Below are 23448 nucleotides of genomic sequence, written 5' to 3' on the forward strand. Positions count from 1 at the left end.
AAAAAAAAAAAAAAAATTAAAAAATAAAATAAAATAAAATAAATACCTGCTCCTTTTCCAGCTCCCATTTTCAGATTTTAAGTTTTAAAATTAAAACACACACACACACAAAAGCATGAAATCTTACTTAGTCACTACAGAAGCAGAAAAAGAGCCTAAAACTTAACATTCCCCTGAGCACTCTGTCTGTTCCTTACTCTGTATTCCTCAGGGTCCTGATTCATTTCAAAGAGCCGTTATAAGATTTAAAGACAGTATTTACAAGTTATGCACTTAGAAAAGTGCCTGGCACATAGTACTTTATTAACATTAGCCATCTTAGCAATATGGCATTTGTTGAATCACTTAGCTAGTTGATTCCTTCAGTAGTAAAATGGGAATAAATGCCCCCTTCACAAGGACTTTGTGAAAATCCAGTAAATATTGGGTAGACTGACAGAATTGTAATATTGACAGGTGATTGAACTATTTTATTAATGTAAATTATTGAAGTTGATAAAAAAATGTACCTATTTTTAGAAAATGCACACTGAAAAAATTAGGGGTAAAATACTGTGAGGTATGTAACTTACCCTAAAATAGTTCAGGAAAAAAATTGTGTGTATATGGATGGATGGATGGTTGGACGGTGGGTGGGTGGGTGGATGGATGGATGGATGCTAGATGGATGGGTAGATAGGTAGATAAAGAATAAGCCAGCAAATTGGGTAAAAGGTTAACAACAGGTGAATCTGGCTGAAGAATACCTGAGTGTTCTCTGTACTATTTTGTTTTGTACTTTTGAAATTTAAAATTATAACCAAATACAAAGTTTAACATGTGCACCCATATAATAACCAAAGTCAAAGTTTAACATGTGGGAGCGCACACACACACAGCTGCAGTGTACACACACTGGGAAGTTATAAGAAGCCATAAGATACTTTCCTTTAGAACTCATACTCAAGGGAGATAAGAGCCACAGAAAAGTGTAACCACAACACTTCAAATTCTTGAATATCATTCTCGAACTACCTGTAAGCAGCCACAAGATCTCTCCTGCTAACAATTAATACTCTTTCACATAGTGATAGAACAGTAATCTTTCAGAGGGAATACCTCTTCAAGAATACACAGCCATCGACACTTTAATTTTTAAAATTTACCATTCTTCTTTGTGAATTATCTATTTGTATATATTGTCCATTGATTGTTGAATTTGCATTTTTCTCACTGATTTATACCTTTATATATTAAAAATGGTTCTTAAAAGACTGTGAAAATGTACATGAGTGTTCAAAGTGGCATTATTCATAACAGACAAAAAGCGGAGACAACCCAAATGTCTACCAATTGATGAATGGATTATCAAAAATGTGGTATATCTATACAATAGAATATTAGCCATAAAAAAGAATAAACACTGATACATGCTTCAACATGGCTGAAGCTTGAAAAACATATGGTAAGTGAAAGAAGCCATACACAAAAGGGCACGTAGTATATGATTCCACTCATATAAAATGTCTGGGACAGACAACTCCACAGAGACAGAAAACAGATTAAATGGCTACCAGGGGCTACAGGAAGGGAAGAATGAGGAAGACTATGGCTAATGACCATGGGGTTTTCTTTTTAGGGTGACAAAAATATTCTGGAATTAGACAGCAGTGATGGTACCACTAAATTGTACAGTTCAAAAGGGTGACCCTTATGGAATGTGCATTTTATCTCAATGAAGCTGTAAAAAAAAAGAGGTTATGGACTCCCCAGACAAATGCACACGCACATCGCTAACAACTATATGAGGGATGGGGTGAGGTGGGGTAAAAGGGTGTGATATGATCTGGATTTGTGTCTCTACCCAAATCTCATGTTGAATTGTAATCCCCAATGTTGGAGGAAGGGCCTGGTGAAAGGTGATTAGATCATGGAGGCAGATTTCCGCCTTGCTATTCTCATAATCGTAAGTTCTCATAAGATCTGGTTGTTCAAAAGTGTGTAGCACTTTCCCCTTCTCTGTATTTCTCCTGCTGTAGCCATGTAAGATGTGCCAGCTTCCCGTTCACCCACAGCCATGGTTGCAAATTTCCAGAGGCTTCCCCAGTCATGCCTCCTGTACAGCCTGCAGAATCATGAGACAATTAAACCTCTTTTCTTTATAAATCATCCAGCTTCAGGTATTTCTTTATAGAAGTGTGAGAACTGACTAATACAGCATGCTGATTATGGAAACACTGAAACTCATGCAAGGACTCCATTAAGCCCTGTGACTTCTCAATTAGAAATACCTCAATGGAGGACCATTTGGTAAAACCTATCAAAATTGAACAAGTACCTACCTTCTGGCCCAGCAAATCCAATTCTAAAAATTTCTCCCATAGATATATTTGTATATGAACAAAATGAAATAAGTACCAAATTATTCAATGTAGAAATGTTTATAAAGAAAAACACTGCAAAATTTTGCAGTAATTATGGCACCCCTATGAAGTAGGTTACTCTGTAGCTATTAAAATGCAGGTATTAAAAGAATAAGAAAAAGGCCAGGCACGGTGGCTTATGCCTGTAATCTCAGCACTTTGGGAGGCCACTGCAGGAGGATCATTTGAGACCAGGAGTTCAAGACCACCCTGTGCAATATAACAAGACCCCCATCTCTACAAAAAACAAACAAACAAACAAAAACATCAAAATTTAGCCAGGTGGCACATATCTAGCTACTCAGGAGCCTGAGGCAGGAGGATTGCTTAAGCCCAGGTATTCAAGGCAATAGTGAGCTACGATCGTGCCACTGCACACCACTGCAACAGAGCAACAGACAGTCTTTTTTTAAAAAAAAAAAAAGAACAAGAAGGAAACTTTTTATGCACTGATATGAAAAGATCTCTAAGGTATAAATGAGAAAAGCAAGCTGCAGGATGACATGTACAGTATAGTACCTTTTCTATAAAATAGGTCAATAAATAAAACTGTAAGTACTTATATATCAAAGAACTGTCTCCGGAAGAATGCACACAAAACTAGTAAGAATGACTACCAGACAGGAAAACTGATTTGCAAGAAAGCCTCTGGGGCATAAAAGGACTGTCTCCCTAGAATGAGTCCCCACAAGGTTTTGAGAATGGAAATTAGAGATTGCTTCTCAGCCTTTTGGCTAAGATCAAGTGTAGTGGAGAATGGAAATTAGAGAAAGGAGAGAGAAGTATTTCATTATTTATTAAGATAAAAATCAGAATCCTTAAAAATAATTATTTATTATTCTTACAAAGATGCCAAACTGCTGGGCGCAGTGGCTCATGCCTGTAATCCCAGCACTTTGCGAGGCTGAGGCAGGTGGATCACTTGAGGCCAGGGTTTCGAGAACAGCTTGGCCAACCTGGTGAAACCCCGTCTCTACTAAAAATACAAAAATTAGCTGGGCAAGGTGGCGCACAGCTGTAGTCCCAGCTACTCAGGAGGCTGAGGCAGGAGAATCGCTTGAACCTGGGAGGCGGAGGTTGCAGCAAGCCAAGAGCGCGCCATTGTACTCCAGCCTGGGCAATAGAGCGAGACTTTGTCTCAAAAAAAAAAAAAAAAAAAAAAGCCAAACTAAAAAGTACAAAAAGTACAGAATAAAGAATGCTAAGGTTGCCATAACATAAATTTATCCTAATGCAATGCATCAGGAAGGGAAAATAAACAAAAAAAACCCTGCTCACTTCCCCTTCCAAAACTACTATAGCCTCAAATGAAACTGAACTACCAAAATCTTTATTCAAGATAAATGTTTAGAAGCTCCAAACCTACATTTAAAGAGATACTGCAAATATTTTAACAAAGCATATTTTCTTTCATTTGCAGAGTTCCTGGTAGCAGCAAAGCCATAATGCAGTCAGCACAGAAGTAATTTTTTTTTACTAAACTCTGGATAACTCCAGCTCTCAAAATCCTTCCTATTGGATTTGTTCTGATAGATTCCTCTACTTTGCAGCCTAAAGAAATATCATGATCTCAACTTCTTGGTTGTTAGAAGTTATTAAAAAGTGCCTATTCATTATTTATCTTCTGATATCTAAGCTAGCCACATAATTTAAGGAGATTCAGCTCACATTTTGACCTAACCAGAGTCCTATTCTTGGGTGTTACAGATAAAACAAGCAACTTAAATGCCTATTGAAGTTTTGCTTTTTTCCTGAAATAGAACATAGGCACTCTCTGTTTTTCTGAGTTGCTATGCATTGCAAATAGATTATTATAGACATATTTTCTTGAGAAACACACCTCCAGGGAGTCTCTTATGAGTTTTGCTCCTACACGTCTTATTGGGTATGCAAAGAATGCAAGGCCCGGACCACTCTTTTCTCAGGCCATTCTCAAGGTTCAGTTACCAACAAGCAACCCTGAAGGATGAGATAAAATCTCCCACTGGACAATGAGGAGGCTTGCTTTCTGCTTGCTATAAGCATGATAGATTCTCCAAGCTCACGTTCCTCCACTGCAAGAGAGGAACACTGTGTGCAGGGCACCCATCTAGGCCCATATCACATCACTCCCATAGAACAATACTAAAAATACCTGAAATCCCTAAATTAACTGTACACCAATTCTAGAGAAAGGAAATACAAAGTTCTAATTTGGTATGACAGGAGAATCCCCTTCACACCATTTCTAATACCTGCAAACCAGTAGGAAAGGATTCCCCTCAGCACCTACCTTCTCGTGATGGTTCTAGGAACCCAAGGCAGGGACTCCCAATAGGTAGTCATTTTGGGATGGAGGGGATCAAGTTTCCTAACTATAGGATTTAGAAACAGGGTGAAAGGTGATGAAGAGTTTGGAAGATATTCAGGGGGGTGACTGAGCCGGAAGGAAGGAGGCTCCTAACAGTAGTTTGTATCCCTTCATCAACCTCACATCTGAGGTTATTTCTAGTTCTGTATTAGTTCTGGAAACTCTTCTTTCCATTATTCCCACTTGGTGATTTCCACTAAGAGTATTTGCTCCAATGTGGCCCACTGTGGAAGATGTAGAATTTTACTTTTTTTTCTGGTCTTTTGTGCCAATAACTAAAACAATGCAATTCCTATAACCTTAAAACCAGGGCAGTAATGTTTCATAAACTTTATGGGATTATGATGGGTAGGTGGAAGTAGTGAGTGCAATGCAGATTTAAACAGACTGCTTGTTGTTAAGCCCTTGGTTTGACGTGTGGCAACATTAAATAGTCCTTTAAAGAAAGATAAGCATGCTCTCCTATAAAGTCAACTTTGTAGTTCCAAGATTGCCATTTATTAAGAAACTGCACAGAGAACTTCTACACTGAAATGAGAGATCATGTTCATTTTCTCCATCAGGATCACAGTCAAAAACAAACCATATTTCTCGAAAACTTAGGTGAGGTCTCCAAGAGTTAAACAAAACAGATTTGCCAGCAAAAGGCAGGAAGAGCAAGATTATAATTTGAACCAGGCAAACTGTTTCATAACAGAAAATGTGGCATTTAATGCAGTTTGCAGAATATGGTATGCTAAAAACGCTACTTATGGCAGTAGCAGGCCTCTAGAGAGTGAAATCAGCCAAACAAAAGAACTAAAAAAGGTAGAAAAAGAAGCCATGTCAGCATTACAAAGCCATAAAAAACTGATACGATTTTCTTTCTTGGTGATTTATAATTTTTTAACCATACTTTTGTTTTAAAAGCACAAAAGTATATGATAAAACATTTTCTTTTGACCATTTTAAATTAGGAATGTATACTAATTCAAATTTATCCTAATTTAACAGGACTAGTGTTTTAACAGACACGTGTAATACTGAGGTCAACAAAGTTACTAATGCAGAAGACTATACAAGCTGATCAAAGTTCTGCTCTGCGACACCTTCTGGAACAGATTTACTTTGGGTTCCTGAGTGGGTTGGCCTGCTGCTAGGATAGACTAATGCTTCTTTACTTGAAATAAACATTCAGTCAAAATTTCTACCAAAAAAAACCTCATATTGAAAGGCTTGGCTCATGTCTCAATGTGCTGGCCAAGTAAAAATAAGCACAAAAACCTCAATGCAGGTTGACTAGAAAATTATTCTAGTTGTCCTTAGGTCTCTTTGCATTAAACATAAAGTACTTGAATCTTTCTTTTATAATCCTGTCAATTCTAAATTTTGAAAAGACTGTGTCTGTTCGGCTTTTGTACTCTTAAGGGGCTCTGTAAATTTAAAGTATTTTAATGGAATATTTTAGACACAAAAAAAGATAAAGACTAATTAGAACTTTAAAAATACACAGGTCAATGGTATATTACTGTTAAAAAAATTAACATAATCTAAATGCACATTCATACAATAAATGTAGACACTCATACATTTTACATTCATACATTGAGACTTTGCTGACAAAGTCTCAACACGGAAGAACTGGGGGATGTGTGAGATAGGAAAACATAGAACCAAAAAGTATTAGCTTTTGTTTCTAGCAGTATTTATTGGTTCTATATTTTCTCATATTTTTAACAGTGATATAGTGTTGACCTATATATTTTTTAAGTTCTAATTAATCTTTATCTTTTTTCATGTCTAAAATATTTCATTAAAAATACTTTAAATTTACAGAGCCCCCTTAAGAGTACAAAAGCTGAACAGATACGGTCTTTCACACCAGAGAACTAATAAAGGATGTCTGGGTAATAGACCAACATATAATTAATTGGACTATGTTTAGAGAGTATAAAATGGGTCAAAGGCATACAGTGATGATTGCCAACATTAAGATGCTCTTTATTCAGACAGTAAGCCTAAAAGTGGGGGGAAAAAAAAGGCGGGGGGGTGCTCTTCTGGTTTTTAAATACAATGACTGTATCCAAAAACCTTATGTTTAGAAGAAACCTTTCTATATCTTTCCTGCCTGTTCAGATAACTCTTCTGGAACAAGCCGAACAATTCTCTTTTCCACATAACAACCTTCCTTTCCTGGAAGATGGCTCCCAGGTCTACTTTCCATCCTCTCTTCTTCAGTTTACTGAATCATTCCAATCCTTAACCCACTCCTCTACCTATGCCATGGTTTCTAGATATTCTCCCCATCCTAGCTATGCTTTTCTGGACTTTTCCATGTTTGGGATGACTTAAATTAATATTGTTAATATTTTTTAACAACAGTGATATACTGTTAACCTATGTATTTTTAAAGTTCTATTAGTCTTTATCTTTTTTTCATGTCTAAAATATTTCATAAAAATATTTTAAATGTACTAACATATTACATAAAGGCAACTTTGGATATTTAATGTTGCAAGTTTCATTTGGTATTATATAAGAAACATTCAAGTTCATAATTTAAAGAGTATTAAAACAAATTTCAAAGGATTATTTTAAAAAATCCTTTTCATCATTCTTATCCTGGTTGGTCTCCCATGAAAACCATACTCTCTTCTTATTGTTCACACAACTTTTAATTGAAAATATCACAGAAAGCTTTTGGATTTTATTACTGTCATTTTTTTTTTTTTTTTTACATATTGTAGAAATTTTTCCATGCACCAAAAGGATAGAAAAATAAACACCCAGCTTCCATGATTATCAACATTTTGCCAATCCAGTTGCCTCTATCCTGTGCTCACCACCTTCCCATCCCAGCAACATACTGTTTCATCTTCAACTGAAACACACACTATATATTAGAGCCTATTACACCATAAGCATTGTGCTTACCTCTTCTAGTCCTCAAAACAAACCAACATAACAGTCAAGCCTAATCCTGTACTGTCCACGATCTCTAGTCTCATAGCAACACTAATTTTCCTATTCCATGTCTTGACATGCATTGTTTTCAATACCTATACAAGACTCTTATTCTAGAAATTGGATGTTCTACTTTCACTAGACAATATTCCTTTGTTATGAATTTTTACAATATTGCTGGCTGAGATTACTGTTCATGCAACTGTGGAGCAATTTTATAATTAAATGGGTCACTGACATGCCGGTTAATAAATTCTGGTAGACAGATCGGACAGTAGTCTGATAAACAACCTTGCATAACCAACAGGATTTTAAAATTACTTTTCAAATGCATTCTACCTAAAGAAAGGATGAAGTAGTAATATTAACAACTAGTAGTATCTATTTTTATTTTGAAGAAAACATACACACTTTGCTTTCCCAATCATAACTTTAGAGAATCCACTGTTTCACTATATAACATTCATTAAATTTTAGGACCAAGATGTTCAATTACTGTTTAATACGTAACATGAGTTATTTCCAATCATTTTGAAAGAAAGCAAGAATTAGTTCGCAAGTGCGGTCACTGGCTTTAGAGAGTGACAGGTCTTAGGAAATCATGTGATTTATAAATCATAAGAAATCCCTACAACATGCTAGAAAAGTTAAAGGTTTGCAAAAATGGGAATAATCACTAAGAGACAGAATTCCTAGGAGTAGCAAGTCATCATTATGAAGTGGCGAAAACCCTTCAAAAGGGCAAGGAAGAAAGCTAAATATAAAACCTGCCTAAAAAGTAGTCTATAGACTCTTATCTGAAGACTTGCTAAAACATTTCAAACAGGAAACTTTGAATCTGTAAAATATTAATGGATGATTGGGTTGAGGGTGTAAGGGCTTGAAAAGAGTAATAAGAGGGTTGGTTCTAAAGAAGAAGTAAAGAAGAGGGAGGTATGCATACTTCGCTTTTCATCAAACCACTTCAGACTTTCAAAAACCTGTTCACTTAGATTCTAAGGTAGTAAGCCTTACCCTAATTTTCCTCCAAAGACTAGATGTGCAATTCAGCACACTCTTTTATTTGATGCAGTATAAGACATTCAAAAAAAAAAAAAAAAAGGCAACAAAAGCAAAAGGTGTTTTTTGTTGGTTTTTAAATCGGGCATTAAGCGAAGCACTAAGTTTCAAAACTTACATCTGAACCCACATTTCTCATGGTACTTTGTAGGACAGGTTTAGTCACAGAAAGTTTTCCATTCACTGGGCTATTCGCCGAAGGGGCTGGAACCACATTCACCACGTGATTAGGTAGCTGTGTGACTCCCCCAGCAACAGCAAGGACTGGCTGAGCAGAGGGCAGAACTCCAGGTGCTTGAAGTTGTACCACAGTAGGCTGAGACAGCAAAACCGTCTGACCTGCATTAGAAAAAAGAAAAGGAATCAGAGGGTACACAACTGTTGTAGGAGAGGAAGCAGCTTATAATTAGGTCTCTTCTGCAGACGTAATGGGTAAGATCAATACCAAGGGATTTGACACCATCAACTAAAACACTGGATCAATAGCAGCACACACTTATGGTGACTTTGTTATGTTTTTAATGGGACCAACTAAATTCATCTCTTTGAGCTATCATTAACAATATACTTTCTTATTTATCTTTATCAACTAAATAGCTATCAAATTTGCTGTAATCCCTGGATTTCTAAGAATTAACCTCTGAAATTTGTTAGTGCTAAAAGGATTTGTCTTATAATAAATAACAAATCTTTTACACTGAACATGGAGAGTCATGTATTCTAAATTAATAGGATTTACAAATGCACACAATACCAAAAATATCTGAACATAAACGTAGTAATAGTAACTCAGTATTAGAAGAAGAAGGAGCTACAGGCCAGGCACTGTGGCTCACACCTGTAATCCCAGTGCTTTGGGAGGCCAGGAGTTTGAGACCAGGCAAGGCAACATAGTGATATCCTGTCTCTACAAAAAAAAAAAAAAATGTAAAAATTAGCCAAGTATGGTGCTATGTAGCTCCAGTCTTAGCTACTTGGGAGGCTGAGGCAGGCAGATCCCTAAAAAGGACAAAAAAAAGAAAAAAGGACTACAAATAACGAAAAACTTAAAACCATTTGAGATTAAATCTTAGCTAACAATCATGGTAAACATAAATCTATGATTCAAAATAGTCTGTAGATGATACCAGCCCTTTCCCTGTTCCCCCCAAAATGGCCTTCAATTCTTTTCTGAGTCTTCGGATGTATCATTATTTTAAATTTATGCTAATTTGAGAAGAATTAGTAGAGGTTGAACATCCTTAATCCAAAACCCAAAATCCAAAATGCTCCAAAATCCAAAACTTTTTGAGTGCTGACACAACTCCACAAGTGGAAAACTCCACACTTCTGGTCCCAAGTATTTTGGATAAGGGATACTCAATCTGTAAAAATGACAATGAAGATGGTGTTGTTAACTCAGCACAAAAAGTGCCTATAGATGGCATGGTAAAAAAGTGTGATGGGCTTAGTGAAGGACTAAAGCAGCATACAGTCACAACAGAAAAAGAAATCATGTCAGTTTATAAAATAAAAAAGAGACTTCTAAGACAAAAACTTGTTAATGAGGCAGATGACTCCATAGAAAACATTTCTAGAAGTCATCCAACAGGATGCCTCCTCATCCCTAGAGGACCCACTTCCAGTCCCTCAACTGCTTCTGATGTTTCTTCTCACCTGAAGACATAAAATAGAGGGTACAGTAGGCTTTTAATGAAAACATAGCATCAAAGGCAGAGACTGAAAGCTGCCATTTTTTGTTGTTGCTGTTGTGTAGTAGCTGACACTTCTATTCTAGTGATTCTACTGTCCTGTAGACATTATTTTTAGTTGCCCTGTACACATTATTTTTCCACTGTATTAATGGTATGTCATAATTTTTGTTAAGTTCTTACGTGTGAATTTGTGAAGAAGTGTAAGAAAATGATTGCTTGTCAGTAGCATATGAATTTAGAGCCAGGAATGATGGTGGTGCCAAACAACTACAGATTGTCCACATGAGATAGTGACAACTATGCTTTCTGATGGTTCAATGTATGCAAACTTTGTCTCATACACAAACTTATTTAAAATATTATATAAAATTACCTTCAGGCTATGTGTATAAGATATACACGAAACATAAATGAATTTCATGTTAGACTTGGGTTCTGTCCCCAAGATATCTCATTATATATATGCAAATATTCTAAAATCCAAAAGTACCCAAAATCTGAAACACTTCCGGTTGCAAGCATTTCATTTAAGGGGTACTAAACCTGTACCATTAACCTAAAGACTTATACAACTCATAACACTAATCTATTAAAAATTTTACTTGCCTGCTAAGTGCTTCCTTTCAGATCTGGCAGATTTTTATAAGGTGTTGAAAGCCTTGCCTAAGATCCACAGCTGCTTGAGCCTATCTAACAAAATGAAGGTACTAAAATAACTGGCAACTAAAATCCCATGTAAATTTATAATTTAAGAAAAAAAAAAGCATTATGCTTTCAAACAGGTTGACACATGTAAAACTCAGCTCAGTATTTCAAAGGATCGGGGAAAACTAAAAATCAAAATAAAGCTTCAGAACACCTGTTTGTCAAGAACATCTGTCTTAGCTAAAAAAGATAACTTATAAAAGCAAAGCCCTTATTTCAGATGGCCTCAAAAAACACACTAAAAGTAGCAGAATTCAATAAGCAGCATTTTATCCCAGATAAGATCTAAAAATAATTTCACGATTTGGAGTAGAAAAAATGTATTAATACTTGGGCATAAATGATCACTAAACATTTTTACCTTCTCATTTTCCCTTGGACTCAGTTTTCTTTCCCCCAACTTTTATTTTAGGTTCAGGGGGTACACATGCAGATTTGTTACATGGATAAATTGCGTGTCACAGGTGTTTGGCACTCAGATTATTTCATAACTCAGGTAATGAGCACAGAACCCAACAGGTAATTTTTTGATCCTCACCCTCCTTGTATCCTCCACCCTCAAAAGTAGCCCCTGTTGTCTATTGTTCCCTTTTTATGTCTATGTGTACTCAATGTATAGCTCCCACTTATAAGAGAGAGCACGTGGTATTTGGTTTTCTGTTCCTGCGTTAATTATCTTAGGACAATGGCCTCCAGCTCCATCCATGTTGGTGCAAAGACCATGATTTCATTCTTTTTTATGGCTGTGTAGTATTGAATGGTGTATATGTACATTTTCTTTATCCAGTTCACCACTGAGGGGCATCTAGGTTGATTCCATGTCTTTACCATTGCAAACAGTTCTGTGACGAACATATGTGTGCATGTGTCTTTATATTCCCTGGGGGGTATATACCCAGTAATGGGACTGCTGGGTCAAATGGTAGTTCTGCTTTAAGTTATCTGACAAATCTACAAACTGCATTCAGTGGATGAACCAATTTACATTCCCACCAGCAATGTATATGCATTCACTTTTCTCTGCAATCTCACCAGCATCGAATATTTTTCAACTTTTTGATAGTAGCCATTCTGACTGATGTGAGATGGTATCTCAATGTGGTTTTGATTGGCATTTCTCTAATGATTAGTGATGTTGAGCATTTTTTCATATGCTTGTTGGCCATGTCTATGTCTTCTTTTGTCAAGTATCTGTTCATGTCCTTTGCCCACTTTTTAATGTGGTTGTTTTTTGCTTGTTAATTTAAGTTTCTTGTAGATTCCGGAGATTAGACCTTTGTTGGATACACTGTTTGCAAATATTCTCTCCCATTCTGTAGGCTGTCCTATTACTCTGTTGATAGTTTCTTTTGCTGTGCAGAAGTTCTTTAGTTGATTTTTATTTATTTATTTTTGAGCTCTGTCGCCCAGGCTGGAGTGCAGTGGCACAATCTCAGCTCACTGCACCTGCGGCCTCCTGAGTTCAAGCAATTCTCCTGCCTCAGCCTCCCAAGTAACTAGGATTACAAGCATGCACTACCATGCCTGGCTGATTTATGTATTTTTAGTAGACATGGGGTTTCACCATATTGGCCAGGCTGGTCTTGAACTCCTGATCTCAAGCGATCCACCCTTCAGCCTCCCAAAGTGCTCGGATTGCAGGTGTGAACCACCATGCCCAACCTCTTTAGTTTAATTAGATGCCATTTGTCGATTTTTGTTTTTGTTGCAATTGCTTTTGGAGTCTTCATCATGAAATCTTTGACCGGGCCTATGTCCAGAACCGTATTTCCTAGATTTTCTTCTAGGGTTTTTATAATTTGGGCATGTACATTTAAGTCTTTCATCCATCCTGAGTTGGGTTTTGTATACACTTAAAGGAAAGGATCCACTTTCAATCTTCTGCATATGGCTAGCCAGTTATCTTATCACCATTTATTGAATAGGGCATCCTTTCCCCCAGTCTGTTTTTATTAAAGACCAGATGGTTGCAGCGGTGCAGCTTTACTTCTGGGTTCTCTAACCTAATCCATCGGTCTATGTGTCTGTTTTTGTACCAGTATCATCCTGTTTTGGTTACTGTAGCCTTGTAGTACAGTTTGAAATCAGGTAGGGTGATGCCTCTGGCTTTGTTCTTTTTGCTTAGGACTGCTTTGGCTATTTAGGCTCTTTTTGAGTTCCATGTGAACTTTAGAATAGTTTTTTCTAATTGTGTAAAAAATGTTATTGACAGTTTGATAGGAATAGCATTAAATCTGTAAATTGCTTTGAGCAGTATGGCCATTTTAACACTATCGAGTCTTCCTATCCATGAGCATGGAATGTTTTTCCATTTGTTTGTGTCATCTCTGATTTCTTTCAGCAGTGCTTTGTAACCCTCATTGTAGAGATCTTTCACCTACCCAGCTTGCTGTATTCCCAGGTACTTTATATTCTTTTTTTGGCTATCGTGAATGAAATTGCATTCTTGATTTGGCTCTCAGCTTGAACGTTACTGGGGTATAGAAATGCTGCTGACTTTTGCACATTGATTTTGTATCCTAAAACTTTGCTGAAGTTGTTTATCAGATCTAGGAGACTTGGGCAGAGACTATGGGTTTTCTAGGTATAGAATCGTGTCATCTGTGAAGAGAGATGGTTTGATTTCCTCTCTTCCTATTTGGATGCCTTTTATTTCTTTCTCTTGCCTGACTGCTATGGCTACAACTTCCAGCACTATGTTGAATATGAGCGGTGAGAGGGGCATCGTTGTCTTGTTCTGGTTCTCAAAGGGAATGCGCTTCCAGCTCTCGTACATTCATTATGATGCTGGTTGTGGACTTGCTATAGATGGTTCTTATTATTTTGAGGTATGTTCCTTTGATGCCTAATTTGTTTTGAGGCAGACTCCATTCTTTTATGAAGTAAAAACATATAAAATGGAGAAATCACTCATAAGCAGACATAAATATGCTTACACCAAATATGCAAATAAAAATTAGTAACACATAAAGTAAATAGCATATGACCAACTGTTAGGTTTTAATAATAATAAGAAATTACAGTCAATCTGGCACTATGAAAATACATATTCATCATGTTGTAGAGACAAAAAAAAACAAGAATTCCCAAGTGCTCAAGTCACAGCCAGAGCAATCAGGCAAAAGAAAGAAATAAAAGGCATCCAAACATGAAGAGAGGAAGTCAAACTACCTCTCACACAGATGATATAATTCTACACCTAGAAAACCCATAGTCTCTCCCCAAAGGCTCCTGAATATAAGAGCTCTCTTTTAATATAAAATAATATCATGGTCACCCAAAATCATCAAGGTTGTCCTTTTAGTTTCTGTGGATTGAGAAAATCCATGATGGAAAAAGGCTGCTAAGAATTTAGTGAAGATTTAAAATGAACTTGGAGTTTATCAGTCAGAAGTATAGCTATACAAATTTGAAGAGCTATACAAAGATACATGAAACAAATTATTTATTTGGTCTACAGAAAATGCTTGCTTCAAGTATGGATTTACAGATGCTTTGCAAAATGCCATAAGGCTACTACCCCCATCACCCACGCCCCAGGGTCCACAATACACAGATTGAGAACCACTGACTTAAACCAATACTTTGAGAAGAGTATTACAGGAAGCCATGTTCTACATCCTCAGAGTTTAAAAATTATGATTAAAAGACCCCCCCCCCAAAAATTAAACACTGTTCAGGGAAATTTGGGACTATTTTAAAGAACAGAAGAGGTATAAACATAATGAATTAGGTAACTTATAAGAAAGAATCCTATTTCTAGCTACAGTTACAGATTTAAAGCCCTGGCAGATAACTTGTACAGAGGGCTTTGTAGTATTTCTTAAACTAATTAAGAAAAATAATCCAAATCTGTATTGCCAATTGTGTAATTATCACTGTCTCCTTGCTGAGAGTGCTGAGCATCACACAAAGAAGGAGATGTCTGTGTACCAAAGGCAAGGCGTGTGTACCAAATGTGGCTTGAGTCCTACCAAGCCACTGCTGCCTCCTTTTTTTCCCATATAGTACATCAAGCCTTTTCATCCCAAAGTACCCAACTATCCTCAAATTACCCAGCAACTAAATCAGGGATACCCTAAATATTCTAGGCATGTTTGGGTTCAACACAGAATGAGGGGAAACAACCAAATTTCCATGACAATATGTTCAAGTGAAAGAATAAAAAACTCTCATGGTGACTTGGTAAATGCTGACCAGGCCACAAACTACAATGCAAAGAATTGTTTGGGGCCTTAAATAGCAGCTGAACATAGTTACTACTGTTCCTAGTGTGGAAACAGTTAAAAAGGACATTCCAAAGGCTGTTTATCCATTTCAGCATGCTCAAAATCCTCTCTGGCATTACATGCATAACCTCCTTAATGGAACATGGCTGGATTCAATGCCATATTTTTTTTGACTATGTGTAACTCACTGATTTTGATAGTTCTTTCTTTCAAACTTTCTTCAAAGATTTTAAACTATGTATCAAACATTTATTGAATGCCTACTTTGTCTGAAATAACATAGCTGTGTGACTTTAGGCAAATAATCTGTGTTTAGTGTTCTCATCTATAAAATGGAGATATCAGAACCTATCACCATAGAGTTGACATAAGGATTAAATAAGATAATGTACTTAAGCACTTAGAAGAGTGTCTGGCACATAGTAAGAACTTAAATGCAATTATTACTATTATTATTAATCTCCTTTTCTATATAATAATAGCTTCCATATGGGCACTGCATGAGTTATTAATGCATTAGTTATCACAGTGATTGTTATTTAACTGTTTGTGTGAATTTAATTCCCCAATTAAAGTGTAGAATTCTTGAGAGCAAGGAATACATCTGTCATTTTTTTTTAAGGCAATACAGTATAGTGATTATTTACATAGACTCCAAGCCAGACCACCTGGGCTCAAGTTCTGGCTCTGCTTCTTATCAGCAGAGTGATCTGGGCAACGTATTTTACCTCTATCTCCCATTTCAATAATTTTCGCCATCATCTACCCAAAAAGCCCCAAGATAGAAAAATGGAAGTCATCCTAGATACCTTCCTCTCTATCCTTCAGCCTCCTCCTACATGATCCAATTACCAATCTCTATGATTCTACACTTTTAACATCTCTACTCTTCACCCTGGTTCTCCACTTCTACTGATATCCCAGGTTTTCATTATCTCTCATCTACACTACTCAAAACAGTCTTAAAGGACATGGAGGACTGAGAAGTAGAAGTAGGCATAAGTTGTTGTTGGTTGGTAGAAAATGGTGAGCCAAAAAACTAGGAAAAACAAGTGAATTCAAAGGACAATGCCAGATTAGTTGAGCTAGAAGAAGGGATTTATAGAAAAGAGTAATATTATAAAGTTCAAAAACTAAACTAGAAGGCCAGGCATGGTGGCTCATGCCTTAACTCCAGAGCTTTGGGAGATCGAGGTGGGTAGATCCCTTGAGCCCAGGAGTTCGAGACCAGACTGAGCAATACAGTGAGACCCTCTATTAAAAAAAAAAAAAAAAAAAACTAAAAACTAAACTAGGGCCAAATTGTGAAGAGTTTTATATTCCAAGCTAGAGAATCTGAGTCTTAAACCTGTGGAAATTATCTCTTCTTTTTCAACAGTAAAATACTTACTACTAGTATTAACATGATTAACTGCATAATGCCTTGCCTATACTTCCCTTCTTCCTCCCTCTCCACTCTCAAATGAATGAAAAACATACCTTAAATCTGTATGTTCTTACAATAATACCACCTATTTAGATTGTACTATAAAAACAGACAAGGCGCCAGGCACGGTGGTTCACACCTGTAATCCCAGCACTTTGGGAGGCCGAGGCAGGCAATCATGAGATCAAGAGATCAAGATCATCCTGGCCAACATGGTGAAACCCCATCTCTACTAAAAATATAAAAATTAGCTGGGCATGGTGGCACGTGCCTGTAATCCCAGCTACTCTGGAGGCTGAGGCAGGAGAATCACTTGAACCCAGGAGGCAGAAGTTGCAGTGAGCCGAGATCACACCACTGCACTCCAGCCTGGCAACAGAGAGAGACTCCGTCTCAAAAAAGAGAAAAAAAAAAACAGACAAGGTGCAGTTCCTCATATTAGCACATGCTCACAAAAAAATAAGTATAGTCTTCAGATCACAGGAAAGTATTGAAGTTTCAAATAACGTGTAATTCAGGTTTCTGGAACTGATAAACAGCTCAGAAAAGAACAGTTTGTCTTCTTACTATAGGTAAGATCTTCCATCACTCAAACATAGTCAATGATCTGCTAAGGGCAAATTCTTAGGAATACCCCTGCTTTATACACTAGTCATATTAATGTCAGACTTTCTGTACGGATATATTTTAATAGCTTATGGGAACTATAATGAGGTTCTTCATTAGTTTAAATTCTTAGCCTTTGGGAAGGCACAGATACTTATGAGATCCTAAAGAAAGTTTTGAAGACTATCCCTAGAATAATCCAAATATGAACATACATTAAATACTGCATTTTATTTCAAGGAGTTCATAAACCCTTAATACACACTTATAAATCACAAGAATACCTATTCTATAGGATTGCTATTTTCATATGGAAAAGCAGCAGCTTTGACTTTGTATTGAGAGGGCAGGAATTTCAAACTGGTTTTGTTTGTTTGTCTGTTTATTTTGGTGGGACTGATTGATGAATTTTCACTGATCCATCCATTCTCTCATCTAGGTCTTCTTTTTATCAACGTCATATTGTCTATGACCATGTAATAGAACAAAGCTAAAAGAGTATCTGGAAATTAAATTTATCAAATTTACCCTCATTAAAACTATGCTCCGAAAAACGAGCTAACTATTTACAATTGGAGATGAGATACAGTCATAAAAGCAAATGTAACATTGGTATTTATTTACAAACCTACCCCATTATCGCCTAGTCACATCTGGTGCCAACAAACTAAATCCAGAGAAAAGAACGTTGCACAAGTTTTCTTGAACTCAATGTACACAGACATCAGTATGAGTACAACGATGACTAACCTACCTAAGAGATCTCCATACGCAAATGACTCCCATATCTGAATAGTACCAAATCCTCAGACTTGAACTTCTTTCAATTATGACCTAAACCTCTTGTAGAATCACAAGTATATGAGGCCATCTGGTGGATAAAATATGAAACACACAAATTCTTAGCTAGTTGAAAACAGAGTTCAGATCTGCTCATAGTGACCAGGTCAATATACTGTTTACTAAACCATGCAGCCTCCTCAGAGATTAAGGGCTTGATTCTATTGCTATCACACACCTGAAATGGACCCTATTATTTTAAATACTCCTTAAAACCAAAAAAGTTCACAGCCACAAAAATCTGGCTGACCTGAACTCTGCATTCAACTAGCTAAAAATTTGTGTTTCTGTATTTAATCCACCAGAATAAAATGGCACCAAGAAAGTGTCCCAGATTTTCAAAATAACCATCGGATGTAACTGGTCTGGAGAGCTATATCCCTTGTTATGACAGGAACCATACATTAGTCATCTCTGCAACATCCTCATAACCAAAGACATTCCTGACAAACAGCACGTGCTCAGAAATTATAACCTGAATTAAAACAAATCATATGACACAACCCTTACTGCCCTCCAAATAAACATACACAGCCTTAAATTCTGCTCAGGTACCTTTAGTGGGTGCAGGTTGTAAACTGATAATTGGTTGCTGCTTTGCCAATGGCATAAGTGTTGGTACCGTCTGAATAATGATGGTTTTTGCTGGAACACTGGAGTTTGTTTGAGTCTTGGGTGCTGCTGGAAGCAATAAAGGCTTGGGCTGAATTGAAGGTTTTGAATTCACCTGAATTTTTTTCTTTGGAGTCAGTCCATTTTCTGGAGAAAAAACAGACAAACCACAAGTCAATGTGAAAGCAATTAAGCAAGCCCTAAAAAACAGATTCTATCACACGCCTTGCTACAATATATATACCTGAATGAACTGAAGAAAAGTACTTCAACTGTTACCTTCTTTTCTAGCCAAGCTGCAGTTTTGGGAATGGGACACACTAACTGGTAAAGGAGAAGAGCTAAAATTGCGGAATAACACCCAGAGATTAACAGGTAACAAACGTCATAGTTGAATGGCCCTCCATTCAGTTATCTTTAACAGAAACTTTGAAATCTCTCCTGAAGATGGTGGGGTCTGAGTCTATTTTAAAGTATCTTTCACCTACAAAGACAGAGACAACCAAAGATCATTTCTCCCCTTTCCTCTCCACAGTAATCACTCACAACAAACAGTATAGGTCCACCAATTAAAAAACAGCAAGCCAGCCTAATAAACATAAACTTAATCCAGCATTTTCCTTTAAGAAATGGAACCTAAGCTCAATCTGAAACAGAAATAACAGAAGTTAGGAGATAGAGTAATACCAGTCTTGTTCCTAGGACCAGTGACAGGCTTATCTTCCTTCAGTGGCTCTGCTGAAGAGGGACTATTAGAGCTTTCGCCATATAAGGAAAGAGGAGACATCTGAGAACTAGAAGACAAATCCAACTCCTCCTGTAGCAAAATAAAAACAAAAATTAATGAGTATAATCCTTAAGCAGCAAATTGCATAGTAAAGGAGGAGACCCATACATAAACAGAAAAACACTTCAAGGTAACTTCAAGGGAAAGGTATATTAGAAACTGTATCTATATATTAAGTAATAAGTGACTATCAGCACGATCCATCTATAACAAAGGAAAAAAATCAAAATGCAGAGTAAGTCTATGCCATCCTGTTATATTAAAGATATGAGTCATTGATCTCTTTCTACATTTCTTCCTACAAACTACAAACACACACACACACACACACACACACACACACACACACACAAACATAAAACTTGATTGCTAGTCATACAAACATCCAGTATCAGTATAAGGTTGCAGTTAAAATGTCAATATCCTTTCTCCACAATCTCTCTTATTCAGTCTTAGTCTTAAAAGAATATTCAAAAGTGGAGGCCGGCGCAGTGGCTCATGCCTGTAATCCAAGCAACTTTGGGAGGCCGAGGCAAAGGTGGATCATCTGAGGTCGGGAGTCGAGACCAAGCCTGACCAACATGGAGAAACCCCGCCTCTACTTAAAAATACAAAAATTAGCTGGGCATGGTGGCAACAGCCTTATAAATCCCAGCTTACTAGGGAGGCTGAGGCAGGAAGAATTGCTTGAACCTGGGAGGTCCAGAGGTTGCGGTGGCCGAGATCATGGCGCATTGCACCCAGCCTGAGGCAACAAGAGTGAAAACTCTGCCCTCCAAAAAAAAAAAAAAAAAAAAAAAAAAGAATATCAAAAGCCAAAATAATTTTATTTTATCCTTTTCTATTTTCTATTTTGTAATACTGCCTTTCTTCCAAATGTAAAAGAAAGATGCATGAATGGAGCAGTGCTATTTTCTTTTTTTTGAGACAGAGTCTCACGCTGTTGCCCAAGCTGGAATGCAGTGACGCAATCTCAGCTCACTGCAACCTCTGCCTCCCAAGTTCAACCAATTCTCCTGCCTTAGCCTCCCAAGTAGCTACAACTACAGATGTGTGCCACCATGCCTTGCTAAGTTTTTGTATTTTTGGTAGAGAGGGGTTTCACCATGTTGGCTGGGCTGCTCTAGAACTCCTGACCTCATATGATCCACCTGCCTCGGCCTCCCAAAGTGCTGGGATTACAGGCGTGAACCACCCCACCCAGCCAGCAGTGCTATTTTCTTTAATTTAGTAGGTGAATTCATAATGACTGAGATACATAAAGATAACATTCGCATTTTCCCAAAGTCTTTTAATATTCAGTGAATCTGTCTCAGTTTGTTAGAATAAAGAAACAACATAGAAGTAGCAATTCAATTCAGACAGAAAAGATGGCATGTATGATCACACAATAGACATAATCTCTACTTCATACCATCTTCAAAATAATCTATAAGAATATAAAAACAAAATTTAAGAGAATACTTGTTTACTCTCAGGATGTTGCAGACCCTCTTAAGTCTGAACACCCAGAAGCCACAAAGGAAGAAGAAATAGATTTGAACAAATAATAAGTAAAATATTTAACAATAAAAACTAGACCATAAACAAAGTTAAAAGATATATATTGATAGAAAATATTTGCAAAAAATAGACAAAGGGCAGGAACAGTCATTTCACTGAAAAGGAAATGCAAATGGTAGCCAAAGGCAAATTTAAACTTTAATCACAAAAAAATTAAAATGACCTGGAGAAGATATGGGAGAAAGAGATGCTCTCAGTCTCACTGGTGAGAGTGACAATTGCATCTTCATACATCCTTAACACTTAACACCTACTCAGCGTGTAAGCTGAGCAAAATGTAGAGTGTATTAAAATATATTTCCAAGAAACCAAAGAGTACAAGGTAACACAGGAGGAGACTATTATCTTCATGGCCTTCGATGCTTAAAAAGTATTTGATAAAATTCGACAAGTATTCCTCAACAAAATCCTAGAAAACAAGGATTCGAGGAATACTTTCTTAACATTAAAAAGTTATGAGTAATTATACAGCCAAAGCCAATGCTGAATGCATCACGATTAAAGTCAGGATAAAAAATAGCTACCTGCTTTCCCTGTAATTCTAGTATAATTACACTAAAAGAAGAAATTTTAAAAACATTAAAACAAAAGAGACAGCGTGCCTTTTAGCAAGGTAATATGCTATATACTTGAAGCACATGTAACCATCCACTGGCAAAAAAATTTGACCTTGAAAATATTGTATTAATACTCACTTAGAAAACATAATAAAAAATAAATATTTCAAGTCAGGCACGGAAAGACAAACATCATATGTTCTCACTTATTTGTGGGATCAAAAAACCAAAACAACTGAAATCATAAACGTAGAGTAGAAAGATGGTTACCAGAGGCTGGGAAGGGTACTGAGAAGCTGGTAGTGAGGCGGGGATTGTTAACGGATTAAAAAAAAAAAAAAAGGGGGGGGGGGGGAGGAATAAGACATATTATTTAATAGCACAGCAGGGTGACTATACTCAATAAGAGCTTAGTTGTACATTTTAAAATAACAAAAGACTGTAACTGGATTGTTTATAACACAAAGGATAAATGCTTGAGGGAATGGATGCCCCATTTTCCATGATCTAATTATTTCACATTGCATGCCTGGGTCAAAACATCTCACGTACCCCACGAATATATATGCCTACTATGTACCCAGAAAAATTAAAAATAAAAAAGATTTAAATAAAACAAATAAATATTTCACTCACAATAGCAATAACAATTACAAAATACCTAGAAATTTTCTAAGGAATGTGCAGGACCCACATGAAGAAAACTACACAACTGAAGGCATAAAAGATTTGAGTTAACAGAGAGATATACAATATTGTTGAACAGAGTGATTACAAATGATTACAAAGATAATACAGTTAGGAAAACTGATTCATTTCTATAGAAAAAATTAAAACTAGATCCCTACCTAATGCTGGATCCCTACATAATAGCACATATTAAAGTGGAGTCTAAGAGTATTAAGAACCCTAAATGTGAAAGGTAAACCATATGGGTAATAGAAGAAAATGCAGGAGAATATCTCTGTGACCTAAAAGCATGGAAGGATTTCGGAAATAAGCCATAAAGGAAAAGAGAAAAAAAAAGATAAGCCTGAGTAATTCAAAATTAACTATTTATACTTAATAAAGACTACAAAGTTAATAGATAATAGAGAAAAGATATAGGCAATTTGAATGTCTAAATCCAACAAGAGTTTACTATTTCAAATATATGAAGAATTCCTACAGATAAACAAGAAGACAACAACTGAGTAGAAAAACTGGCAAAGGACAGGAATAAACAATGTATAAAAGAAAAAAGTCCAAAAAGCAATAAATGTTGAAAACAATAACCAAAGAAATACAAAGTAAAACAAAATAAAAGCAAACAATCAAAAAACACATTGTGCCATGGGGTAAAAATTAAAAAGGCAGACAATGCCAAGCATCAGGAGAGAAGTCACAGGGATCCTCGAGCACTGCTACCAGCCCACAGAGTACTATGATGATCCTGGAGAGCAATATGGAAGCACTTGTCAAATTAAATCCCTGCACATTCTATCACCCAGCAATTCTAGGCATATATCCTAAAGGATTTCTCACATGGGTCCATAAGGGAACATTTTTAAAAATATTCATTATGGTGTAGGTAAAAATGTAGTGAATGCATACTTGAATGTTGTACAGAGTTAGATTCAACAGATTTGATTACACAGAGCAATAGGAATTGATCTTAAAAACACTGTGCTGATTT

At 36.5% G+C, this 23448-nt stretch overlaps 1 protein-coding gene across 1 annotated transcript in view; it reads right to left on the minus strand.

Moving 5' to 3' along the window:
- ATF6 (activating transcription factor 6) overlaps window positions 1-23448 on the minus strand; it is a 229754-nt gene that overhangs the window by 180845 nt on the left and 25461 nt on the right. Inside the window, exons 5-7 of the mRNA XM_017892659.1 lie at window positions 19554-19683; window positions 18810-19013; window positions 8873-9093 (exon numbers count right to left, since the gene is read on the minus strand). Coding sequence (XP_017748148.1) covers window positions 8873-9093; window positions 18810-19013; window positions 19554-19683 — 555 coding nt within the window. The remainder of the gene's footprint in view (window positions 1-8872; window positions 9094-18809; window positions 19014-19553; window positions 19684-23448) is intronic.

This window comes from Rhinopithecus bieti, unplaced genomic scaffold (genome assembly GCF_001698545.2).
Source record: "Rhinopithecus bieti isolate Rb0 unplaced genomic scaffold, ASM169854v2 scaffold_22442, whole genome shotgun sequence".
NCBI lineage: Eukaryota > Metazoa > Chordata > Mammalia > Primates > Cercopithecidae > Rhinopithecus > Rhinopithecus bieti.